The sequence below is a fragment of the Mustela lutreola genome, chromosome 7 (genome assembly GCF_030435805.1).
Source record: "Mustela lutreola isolate mMusLut2 chromosome 7, mMusLut2.pri, whole genome shotgun sequence".
In the NCBI taxonomy this organism is placed as follows: domain Eukaryota; kingdom Metazoa; phylum Chordata; class Mammalia; order Carnivora; family Mustelidae; genus Mustela; species Mustela lutreola.
Window position 1 is genome coordinate 68,662,037 of NC_081296.1, and position 12,932 is coordinate 68,674,968.

At 40.7% G+C, this 12,932-nt stretch overlaps 1 protein-coding gene across 1 annotated transcript in view; it reads right to left on the reverse strand.

Annotated features, from left to right (window-relative positions):
- Positions 1–511: 511 nt before the first annotated feature.
- Positions 512–12,932, reverse strand: part of ZNF106 (zinc finger protein 106) — a 70,773-nt gene continuing 58,352 nt past the window's right edge. The window contains exons 16-22 of the mRNA XM_059181271.1: positions 10,449–10,640; positions 9,932–9,994; positions 9,106–9,225; positions 8,584–8,655; positions 7,711–7,782; positions 4,826–4,972; positions 512–4,395 (exon numbers count right to left, since the gene is read on the reverse strand). Coding sequence (XP_059037254.1) covers positions 4,339–4,395; positions 4,826–4,972; positions 7,711–7,782; positions 8,584–8,655; positions 9,106–9,225; positions 9,932–9,994; positions 10,449–10,640 — 723 coding nt within the window. The 3' untranslated portion in view covers positions 512–4,338. The remainder of the gene's footprint in view (positions 4,396–4,825; positions 4,973–7,710; positions 7,783–8,583; positions 8,656–9,105; positions 9,226–9,931; positions 9,995–10,448; positions 10,641–12,932) is intronic.

The following is a 12,932-nucleotide window of genomic DNA, read 5'->3' on the forward strand; positions in this document are numbered from 1 at the left end:
TCTGGATGCCTGAAGTGCGGGCATATCCACTTCACTCTTCGATAAAAAGCTCTGTATTTATGGGATCCCTTCCTGATAGTGGGTCATCGTACCTCAGGTAGGATCCAGAGGGAGACTGAGTCTCTGCCTCTCCTACCTGTCTCAATGCATCTCTTTTCTCTTTTGCTGTGGAGGTGCTGTTAATCTAGTTCCCAGGTCATCTGCAGAGAAAAATTATTCCTTATATAGCCGTAAATTTGTTTTCTGTGGAGGAGGTGAATTCAAGATCTTCTTACATAGCCATCTTGAACCCCAAAGATGTAGTTTTAATCCTAGTTCCTTCACTAACTAATTAACAGTCTTATGACCTTGGACAAATCCTTAAATGTAGCTGTTTGCCAAACTTATCCGGACCATGGTGTGTGGTATATCTATAGCCATCTCGTGCCTTCCACCCAATTTCCTTCTTGCAGTCTATCACGACATGGAGAAAAAAGGGTTGGCTATTAATATGCAGATAAGGTAGCAAAAGTAAACAATTAGTAAAAGTACTTTATTATCCTCTTGAATTTGCTTTATATCTTGCTTTACAAAGTTATGAAGTTCACAGCTTTATACCAAAATGTAAGAAGGCTAAGCTATTTGCTTATAAACATTTTTGCAGTCAAATGTCATCTGATTTCATTCTTCGAATTCATATTCAATATATAAAAAAATTCAGATACCAAGGGTACTGGAGCAGCTCTAGGGCATATATTTCTTTTAAGCAGGAGAAAAGCTCTTCAACAGCCTTTCCTCCTTGACTTCCTCCCCCACCAATTCAACTGGGCTACTACCTTCAACTGTAAAGCAAATCTAGAAAACTTTAGTTGCCATGTGACCCAGCAGCTGTAGTCTGGAGGTGAGGTTAGAGATTATTGTCTAATAAGCACTATGTCTGGTTTATACAAGGACTTCATATCCACTTACACATGGAACTCAGTATAGCCCAAATCACCTCCACCATAGCTTCTACCCTATCAGTCACTCTGAAATCCTGAAGATCATGATGATTTGGGGCAGGGATGAAACCACAGTTTTCCCAATGTGGCAGGCATGGCCTTCGTAACAGTTCTAGGAGCTCTCCTTTTGGTAGCAGAAACAAAATTTGTAAGTCAGCGTATACAAATTATAGTTGTTTGCATAAACCAGAGGGTATGTGCTGTTTAAATCCCACTTCACAATATACTGTGATCTCCCCTCCAGTGAATTCTCTTCCATAAAATATATCATGCCATTCCACTAAGTGTTGTACATCTACTCCCACCATACCATCCACATACCTAGTCACTAAAGGTATCTACTATATTATCTACCCCAAAACCAAAACAAAAAAGCCCCTGTTAGGCAAATGATCACTTAAACAGCAATAATATTGCCTATACATCATAGGTAGGTCAGGAGCTAAACACTCAACTGCTAACTTCTGAGGCAGGAAAACAGTTTCCCCCACAAAAGCAGGAGTGTAGTAGCAATGGCATTCCCTCAAATTCAAGTAACATCAGGTGGAGATAATTCTTTGCTCTTATGTGTTTAACTGCTTTATCACTCAGCAGAGGAGTGTGTTAAAACACATTCTGAACCTGATTAAAAACTTTAGGAAAAAACTTGAAGTGATTGATAGTTTGCCGTAAACTGTCATTAAAATACTAGCATATGCACACCAAAGGACGGATACTATGGTTTTCTTGGCTTCCAGCCATTAAAAGTAGACACAGGCAACTAAAGATAACATTCTCATAATGGCCCCCAACCCCTTATAAGAAACGAGGTGGGTTTTATCAGGTCATGGAACATTTCCCTTCCTTCATTAAGTACTAAACACCAAGTCAACACAAAAAGCTGAGCCACAGCTCTTCTCTAAGGGAAGACAGAAGGCTAGAATCAGTTAAGACATTGTTAAAGACAGAAAGCAGCCTAAGTTCTGTGTAACTTTCAAGACTCTTAAAAGCAATAACACAACCATAAGCAGCCAAGATGCTTATGGTGCCTTTATTTCTAAATAGACAGCTAGAACCGTGCATTTAGGATAACACACCAACCTGGGGTTAGAAGAATTTTACAATTTCTTGAAAGAAAGACGGTATTACTATGGCTTCAAAAAAAAAAGTTTGTGAAATGAGGAAAAGTATTACAAATATAGGTACCCACACCCATACACACATACAAGGAACAGTCACAGCTGCACACACAAAGGCAGAAAGACTGTGCACAATTCTACCAAAATTAAACCCAAATCAGTTGTTACTGATTCTGTCAATCTGCTCATACCTTCCCCACGATTGCCCAGCACTTCACATAACCCCTTCCTGCTGTACCAAAGCTCCACCACTCTCCTCTTTTCAGACATGTCCTCGGGCAGGACAGAAGGGCACCCATGCAACAGAGCATGGAAGACTTTCATAGCACACTGCCCAGTCACCATGGAACGCGGCATCACTACAGACCTGAGTAAAACACCAGGATTAGTAATAAATTCCAATACGCCTTCCTGGGAAATCACCCTTCCCAAATCCACACAACAGCCTGACTGCTCTGGTCATCCTTATAAGAAATGGGGAGGAGAGGTAAGAAAGCTTCTGAATCTCATAAAGAAATAGCACAGATACATTTTATGTAAGAGAATCTTCCCTCTGTTCTCTCTCAAGTATCATGCAACCATCAATAGTGCGGTCAAAAAAAAAAAAGTTTTCCTGTTCATAAGGATAGAAGTAAATAGTCTGTGGGGCCATTCATTATTTGGTAGTACCTCCTAGATTAGTTCTTGTTTATGGTTCCAGTAAGAACCGCTAGAGCCTTCCCTGGAAAAAAAGAACACATACTTAGTCTTACATTCACTATCATACCCTCCTGAAATCCCTCATGAAGCTGGGTGAAGTCCCCAGCCCCAGAGCCCAGGTGAAGAGCTGTGAGTAGATGTGTGCACACAAACAGGGCTGGAGAAACCTGTGTGCTCGGCAATCCCAGAAAACAGTATGTATCACATCCCCAAGTCTCATATGTGGCACTGGGCTCTTTTCCCTTCTTCTAGCTCTTTGGAGACTTTTTCATGGTTTTGAGAATCCAGAAACAAAAGGCTAGAAAGCAACACTTCTACAGCTTCTCTCAAGAGTCCAGAGAAATTCCAAAAGCAGTCTCACTAGGCTGTGTTAACTTGGCTGTTCTCAGTGGAAAATTGGAGTCTTTACCTTCCTCATACTCTACTCTTCTTTGCCAGCTAGAAGGGAGGTGAAGGCAAGACTCCAGTTTCAGAAATCAGTTTCTAAAAAGCTGCTTGAGATCCTAAAGACTGTATGCAGATGCTTTATCTTAACTCCCCCATCTTGGGTGCTGCAGGTGGGGGATAAGCACTCTGGGAGCCTAGAGGAAGTATGTGATGGCTGCCAAGAGTCTAGGCACAGCCAGAGAGCGGAACGGAGAGGGTTTGGCAATGGAGCAAACTAAGGGGTTTCACACCCACAACAGGCCTAGAGTCAGAAACTGGAGAGGGAAATAAAGGCTACACTCCAGTCCAAACAGCCTGACAATACCTACACCGTGTGCGCCCGGGGCCTAACAGCAACATTGTAAGGTAGATGTTAGGTCTGTGTACTTTCCTGAACTGAGCACTCCCAGCCAAATGTGCATAGATGTCTGATAGGAAATGCTGTCAGTGAGGACCTGTCATTATGTGATTTGCTGAATTCCTAAAATATAATCAGCAGAGCAGTCACTCTAGCTGTTGAAAATCTACTGTGTGTCCCTTTGGCATATAAAGCCAGCTCTGTCCATCTACAAGGCAAGAGAATAGTGAAACACACTGCACATAATTGTTAAGAAAGGCAACTAGTTGCTTCTAATTTAAATACCCAGTTATTAGAACTAAAAAAATTAAAAGTGATCCTAAAAATCTAGCATTTGCACAAACTTGTACATAAAAGCTGGACTACGGTTTAAACCATCATAAGAACATAAACTAAAAATCACAAACTAAAAGCAATAAAAAAATAGATATGATTAGGGTCAGACCGGGCATCGAATTAAGATCTGTATCTTTAATCAACATCTGGAGAATACTAGTAGCACAGATTACTACGTTCCATGCTGTCCCAGAGAAGTATGGTTCCTTAAAATCTGTTTAAATCTGACAAACCTCCAGTAAGAACTTAAAGTGTACCTATCATCCCATAGAGCTGCCCAGACTTACACTAGTGGTAAGCCTGGCTAGTAACCATTTTCTCCCTCCCTGCTTCTCTGGGGAAGGGAAGACTGTGGCCTCTGAGAAGGGCCAAAGTAAAATTAGTTCAAACAATAACTTCCCAACATGGGAGGCAAAAAACTTCACGAATCAATTTTGCTGTCATCCTCAGCATGTCGTTCAATGTGTCCCGCAGCGTCCTAGGAATAAAGGGAAAAGGGCCTGTGAGAGAAAAGCTGGTAGTAAGACAAGAGAAAATTCAAGCCAAGGAGAGCTTCCCGGGTACATTCTAAGATCCATACATGGAAGGCGATTTATATGAAACTGTGCACTTAACGATCAGTTCTTATCTCACACAAAAATATTGTAATAATCCTCCAGGTCCAGTTATTAGATTTGAAACATTTAAAAACATTCTCTTAAGGCTCTTTCTCAAAAACTCTCAAAAGGACTACCTAATTCATCATTTGAAACCTCATTAAGCTATTCCCCAAATCTCTGAATAATAATAAAAAGGAAAATCCCTAAACTCTATTTATTCCAATTCTGAACATTCTAATAAGGCCTAAAGGTCTGCCTGCTCTGAGGAGTCCAATGACCCCAGGTAGGCCTCTGGTCCCACTCACGTACCTGTTTGGATCCTTTCCTTGCAGTGAAGAAAGCATCACAGTTCTTCCAGCGACATTTCAGAGTTTGAAAGTTTGGATTTGTATGGTCAGTGAGCAAATGTTGTTTCAAATGATCCACAACACCAAATATCAGAGAGCAGCCGTGCCACTAGGGAGAAAGGCAATGAAAGGGTAAGCAGAACAAGTACAGGAACCATGCAATCACAATTAGAGCAGTCCTTGCTTGTATCCTGTACGGACTGCAGAAGCAAAAAGCAAGCCCCTTATTCTTTAATTCTTGGCTAGAAAATATAACAAAGCTGGAGGCACCCACATCAATCACCAATATTCTGAGGTGACTGGAAAGTCTCAACACTTTGCTCTACTGAGAAGGTGAGGCACCCAGATAGCCACATTGTTAGAGGAAAAGGTTAGCAAATATTGACGGACATGTTACCATAAAATTCAGTTTAAGCCACTTTATTTTTTTATCTTGCCATCATAAAATGTGTTCCCTAGTCCATTTATTATAAAAAGGGGGTTGCTGGGTGGCTCAATCAGTTAAGCATCTGACTCTTGATTTCAGCTCAGGTCACAATTTCAGGATCATGAGATGGAGCCCTGAGTCAGGCTCCATGCTCAGCCGGGAGTCTGCTTGAAATTCTCTCTTTCCTCCCCACCCTCACCTCTCCCCCACTGCTTGCTTTCTACATAAATAAATAAAATCTTAAAAAAAAAAAAAAAGGGCAAAGAGTTCTCTATAATACTGAAGGGGCTTCAGTTTCACAATTTCTGAGAACTGCTGACTCGTGAACTTGAAAATAAATATGTCTGACAAAGAAAACTACACCCTGGAAGACTGACTTTACAGAGAATCTTTATCACTTGAATCACAATCTTTGTTTTTACTTTTTACAGATTTTATTTATTTATTTATTCATTCATTTAGCATGCAAGTGGGAAGAGGGAGAGAGGAGAGGCAGAGGGAAAGAATCTCAAGCCAACTTCCCACTGAGCATGGTGTCCAACTTGGGGCTCAATCTCATGACCCTGACATCATGACCTGAGCTGAAACCAAGAGCTGGATGCTTAATCAACAGATCCACCCAGGCGCCTCTCTCTCTTTTTTTTTTTTTTAAATTCCTACTTTACTAAAAATGTGACTCAATTCTCAATTTCACTTGTTAGTCAGAAAGCATCAAGACTCTTTGTCTTGGTTTTTTCCCCTCAAGGCTTATCTTAAACCCTACAATTCTAACAGGTTCATTTCTATAAAATAATGCAAATTTGATTTTTCCTGCAGCACTATTCCATCCCTCCACCCTTAAAACCAGATGGTATTTTCTCCATTTCTGTAGGTGAATTAACCCTCTGTATTCTAGATCCTGCTGTACTATATTTTGTGTCCTTCACTGAGAAAACCAAAAAGCAAACCAAACCATGAATACATGAGTATAGGATAGTGGGCAGGTCACAAAAATAAGCACTTCCACGTTTTATTTCACATACAGTTGGCCCTTGAACAACATGGTCTCAAAATGCACGGTCCATATACACTATGGAGTATTATGCCTCCATCAGAAAGGACGAATACCCAACTTTTGTAGCAACATGGACGGGACTGGAAGAGATTATGCTGAGTGAAATAAGTCAAGCAGAGAGAGTCAATTATCATATGGTTTCATTTATTTGTGGAGCATAACAAATTGGAGGACAAGGGGTGTTAGAGAGGAGAAGGGGTTGGGGTAAACTGGAAGGGGAGGTGAACCATGAGAGACTATGGACTCTGAAAAACAGTCTGAGGGGATTGAAGTGGCGGGGGTGTGGGAGGTTGGGGTACCAGGTGATGGGTATTATAGAGGCACGGATTGCATGGAGCACTGGGTGTGGTGAAAAAATAATGAATATTGTTTTTCTGAAAATAAATAAATTGAAAAAATTAAAAAAGAAATGCACGGGTCCACTTACATGTGAACTTTTTTCAGTAAATATAGTACAGTACTGTAAATTATCTTCATTCCCTTATGATTTTATTTACTTATTTAAGTAAGCTCCAGGCCCAACATGGAACTCAAACTCATGACCCCGTAATCAAGTCACATGTCAAGAAGCCAGGCACCGCTTCTTAAATCTTAGTAACATCTTCTTTCTTCTAGCTTACCATAATGTGAGGAAACAGTATATAGGACATATAACATACAAAATATGTGTTATCGGTAAGGCTTCTGATCAAGAGGAGGCTATTAGCAGGTAAGTTTTAGGGAGTCAAAAGTTATATGTGGATTTTCAACTGCACAGGGTTTGGTACCCCTAAGCCCCTACACTGTTCAAGGGTCAACTGTACTTCTGTAACAAGTGATATTTTTGTAAAAATGTACTGATTTATAATAAAACAAGCAAAAATCACCAGAGAGAGGACCTCTGAAGGGATAATATGTAGCCATACTTCATATCTAATCTTATATTATTCATGAAAGAAGTATGGAAACATTTTATGTATAGCTTTAAAAAATAAGTTTCCTTGGGGAATCTGGGTGGCGTAGTTGGGTAAGCATCCGACTCATGGTTTTGGCTCAGGTTGTGATCTCAGGGTGGTGAGATCAAGCCACATGTCAAGCTACATGCTCAGTGTGGAGTCTGCTTGATTCTCTCTCCCTCTCTCTCTCTTCCTCTCCCATTCATGCTCGCTCTCGTGCTCTCTCTCTCTCCTCCTCCATCTAAAATAAATAAATCATTTTTAAAAATAAAAAATAAAACAATAAAAATAAGTTTCCTTGTCCTCCAGTGGGAGGCAAAAAGTAGATGCTCAAATATAAAAGTGCTTAATTGATGCTAATGACGATCTATAAATTAGCCTAGCATTAAGCAACTCCTAAGTCTTGCTAGGAGAACAGTTTCACTCCTTACCCAACAACGGTAATTCTGCATCAGATTCAGCCTCACAGCTTGAATACTGCCATCGTAACAGCCAGTATAAATCTGGAAAAAGTGGTTTCTCGTATTAGACCAAAACAAAACACACAAAAAAATCAATAACTAAACATCCTCAAAATATGTGTCAAAAGCTCTTTGTGCCGGCTGTAAGAAAACACAAACCAAAACCAAGGCCAGCCCTGAGTCCTACCATGGCTAAGTATGTTCTAGCGCGGGTACTGTGAAGCTCTGCTTCTTAGAGAGCCACTGCTGAGAGCCCAGCTGAGAGCAGCAGTGCAGGGCTGGAGGCCCCAGGACCCCAGGCCCCTGAGCACGGCACGCTATACTACGTGTTACACGGGAGCCAGCTGCATTCCATCGCTATAAGAGGTGCTACTAATCAGAATCTGATAAACATCCACTCTGCTTCAACCCCATAATTTAAAAATAAAATAAATTGAGGTTTAGCAGGGTTGAGTGAATTAGCTTCTACTTTTGACTGCTTTCGTTTCGCCATACTGGCCAGGTCTCCTGACTCCATTCCAATGTTATGTTCGGATCGTAATGGCTCTGGAAAAAGCACCACTCAATTTTTAGGGGACAGGTCTTAAACTTATTTTCTCTTTCATGGGGGTATCAGATTTTTATTGTAATTATTTTCACTTATCAATATAGCAAAGAGAATATTCAACAATGTCACTGGGTTACTTCTCAGTGATACTACACCAAAAGATAAAGGATTCAATAATGAGGCATATCAGAAACAGATATCATCTTTGGGAGTGATAGAGAGGAACATTATCATCAGTTTGTAGTTTTTAGTGAACATATTTTAAAGCAATATGTGACATGGCTAATAATACTCACCATACTTTTATGGATGGTCATACACATAATCATGTCTTTGTGTCCTCCATAAACTTGCAGTCGATCATGGGACTTAGGTGGAGGAACAAAACAGAAAGATAATTAAGGTTATTCATATACTGTGTTTAATAAGCATAATCCCCGGAGGCCTCTGGCAGGATTAAAACCATACCCGAGGCACTATGTGGGGCACCGGGAGCAATTTCACAGAAATGTAATTTCTGTGTCGTGTCAAAGTCTCCAACCTGAAACTGCACACGGGGAGCACTAGGCAAGCTTTAGAGACTACCGCTGCAGCCTGTAACCTTCCGGTAGGGACCTGAGCCTCACCACAAGCCTCGGAGTATTTTTCTGAAAGTATAGCCCACGGACCATCTACTTCATTATCTAGAGGTCTTCTGAAAAAGTGCAGATTTCTGGGCCCACCCTCAACCTTACTATATTTAAAAAAAAATTTAACACCTAACCCAGGCAGATCTTCTCCCCAAATTGTTGAAGCAAAAGAGTAGATCTAAATTCTACCTGTAATTCATAGACACGAACAAATTTATCCAGGCAAGCAGTCACCATCACTTTTCCTAGGATATTCACCACAGTCACTGCGTGATTGTGACCTTTATAGATCCGCACGAGCTCACCAGTCTGCATCCAAAAAGAGACAAGTAACTAGATTGATTTTCAAGATTCCTTTCGACTTTTGAGATTTCGGGTTCCATTATTCCCTAAGTCATAATTCCGAAGCTACTTATACGTAAGGGAGCTGAACTAATTTTAACAGCTGAAGTACTCACACAAGCATTTATCACAATACAGGTATACAACATATACGAAATGTACCCTGACGGAGAGAAGCTGGTGTCACAGAAAGGGAAGGCCCACAACTCTATCTGCGTGTATTTTGTAGGTGTTGACGTATTTCCATTTTTCTCATCCCACTGCACCTGGACAAGTCCCTGAGGCTGCACTGTCCCCAGGTTTATAGCCAGGCACTGAGCTCCACACAGCTGCCTCTAGGACCCGAGCAGAGTCTCTTGGATGTTTTTATTTGTTCTATTTTAAACTACATAACATACACACTTTCTTGGAGCCTCAGCTGCTCAATTTATCTCAAGTTCAAATGAAACAAACTAAACCTTACATAAACTTTGAATCTGTCCCCCATTAAAAATGTTGATCGGGTCAGAATTTCCAGATTGCTCACTACCTTCCAAGAGCTCATGCAGGTACAGACTGTTATTAAGCTTTTCACTAGAAAAAGGGCTTTCATTTGAACTGCAGGAGGTCTGAGGAATCCTTCAAGCTTTCACCATCATTCCGTTAAAGATTTTTTTACATCAACACAACTTACATGAATGTTATGGGCATGGACTGACTGATCGCTGGAGCCACTGAACACAAGGTCATTCACCACCTTAAAGAAAAAAATTCATTGAGTTAGATTTGGTATAAGGGTCTGAGCTTTCTCTGTAACCTGTAAAGCACATTGTTGAATTCTAATTTATAACCTACTTTGAAATGAGCATGAACTAGGGACAAAACAGTAAGTTCCTCAAATTTTCTAAAGTGAAACTTCTGTCCTACCACCAGGTACTGGGATGAATCGACAACGTATTATTGGGTTTGCTGCCTCCTCAGAATGATTGTGAAATAGCCAAGAGAGCTTTAAAGTATATGTACATTCTATAATAAAATACACCTCTCTGTTAATACATTAAAATACAGTACAGTGACGCAAGCACTGTAATATCATTGCTCTTTTCAAGATGATGTGCTCTAAACAAGACATTAGACAACAAGGGAATTGCCACTCAAACTCTTCTATGGGTGACAGACAACCCACTCCTCTTCTCTTGCCCTGTACTTGCCTTCATGCAAAGAATGGTTTTGCTGTGGCCCTCCAGAGTTCTGAGGAGGAGTCCATTCCGTGCATCACGAACACTAATGGTACAGTCATAAGACCCAACAACGAGCAGCTTTCGGGCGCCTTCCTGTGCTGTGGCAAGACAGCTAACAGCCCGAGGGCCATGGCATTCGAAGATTTCAAGTCGTTTATTGTTCTGAAAAATAAGCCACCATTATATGAAGTAAAGGAAACTCAGCTGGTAAATGTCAAAATCAACTAACCCAAATCACTACCTTGATACGAATTCTCTAATTCTATTATCTGTACTTAAGTCTCATACCCCATCCCTGTCTTTAACTTCACAACCTCTGCCATTCTCATTCCAACTCTCTTTGTGTCCAAGACTCCCTCCTCCCCCAATCCAGTGGGGGCACAGCAAACTCTTGCATTATAAACACATTTCTAACTTTAAACTACAGTATCTGATCATAATTAGTACTTGATTCTCTTTTTATGCCTTCTCTCACTTCCCTTACATTAATGATAACAAATGATCAACTTTTTTTTTCCCACATTCTAACATATCTTCCATGCCTTAGACCCAGAAACCCTTTCCCTGATTTTTTTCTCATCAAAAATTTTGCAATCAATTAGTCACATTTCCAAATTTCTCCACTGAGAATTACTTACTGAGGTCTAATTTTGCTAAGAGTCTCTCATTCTCTACCTTTCTGTTATTCTCAGTTTCTTCTGATTTCTCGTTCTATGTCATCTATCATCACATCATTTAGTGAACTAGAGAAGTCTTTTACATCAGTCAGAATGGCATGGTCACATCCTAAATTCCCAAACATTCCTTAACCTCAGATCTTAGACTTACTTCCCTCATCCCCATACCAGTCTTGCTCCTAAATTCTCCCACTTCTCAAAAACTTCTAAAAAGGATCTTTGGGGGTGAGGGGTGTGCCTGGCTGGTTCAGGAGGTGGAGCATGCTACTCTTAATCTTGGGGTCATGAGTTCAAGCCCTATGTAGAGATTGCGTGGAGAATATGTTAAAAAAAAAAAAAAAGAAATAAATAAAATAAAATAAAATAAAAAGGAACTTCAGGTGCACACAAGTGGTGAAACTCCCAGAAGCTAAGCACAAAGCAGCAGCTGGGAGTGTCCAGGGCTCAGCAATGACTCCAACCACCTTAGGTGCTCGGGAGACAGGTTGGTGGGAGTTCAGGGCCAGGCACAGAGAACCAACCCTGGCTTTCTTTTGAGATCTCAGAAGCACTGCATTCTAGGTGTGTGGCCAAACCAAAAAGGGCCCAGCCCTCATAAGACTTCAAAATTCCCATGTCTGCAGAGATTCTGAAATATCTCTGTCAAGGTCTATCCTCTCTGGGGCTTATCAACCAGTTAGGGATCATTTCCATTTGAATTTTTTGTTCTCACCCTGCCTCAAATGTCCTGCTCCTAACTTCTATCCTCCTTTGATAATATTACTCTCCCCAAAAAGGAATGAGGTCATTATCAAGTTTTATCCTTTAAAAACTTTTAAATTTATTCTTTCTTCTTTATTTCTATTGCCCTAACCAAATCTAATGTAGGCTTTTAACACTTTACATATAAAATGCAACAACTTTCACTAATGATCCTTCTGTGATCTATTCCTATCAAGTGAACCATATAACTTGGTACTTGATTATCTATGGACCAGATTGTTCTTACTTGATTTTAAGCTGCTGCTGCTTCTTTTTTTTTTAAAAGATTTTATTTATTTATTTAACAGACAGAGATCACAAGTAGGCAGAGAGGCAGGCAGAGAGAGAGGAGGAAGCAGGCTCCCTGCTGAGCAGAGAGCCCGATGTGGGGCTCGATCCCAGGACTCTGGGATCATGACCTGAACTGAAGGCAGAGGCTTTAACCCACTGAGCCACCCAGGCGCCCCTGATTTTAAGCTTCTTAAAGGCAGAGGCCATGAGATATTTTATTGTATCCCTTATAAGCAGTGGTTCCAGCTCACATGTGGAAGGAGAGTTGGTAGGTATTCCTAACATATGAATGATACTGTAATTGGACATAACACAATAAACACCATAACATGCTGTCAAAAGATGACCATGAGGCACCTGGGTGGCACAGTCGGTGAGGCACCTGACTCTTGATTTCAACTGAGGACATGATCTCAGGGTCGTGAGATACAGTTCCATGTCCAACTCCATGCATGGAGCCTGTTTAAGATTTTCTCTCTCCCTCTCCCTCTGCCAGCCTACTGCATCAGCACACTCACGTACCCACTTTCAAAAAAAAAAAAAAAAGATGACCAGATGACCTTGGGATACAGAGCTACAACTCATTAGTAACCAAACCCATCAACTCGACCTCTTCTATCTTTTATCCATTCTCTTCTCTTCATTCTTAGACTGACTGTTCACATCATCTTCTACGACAGAGCCTCCTAAATGGTCTTCCTGCCTCTACTAGTACCAGTACTTTCCTATCATCAACTACAGGATG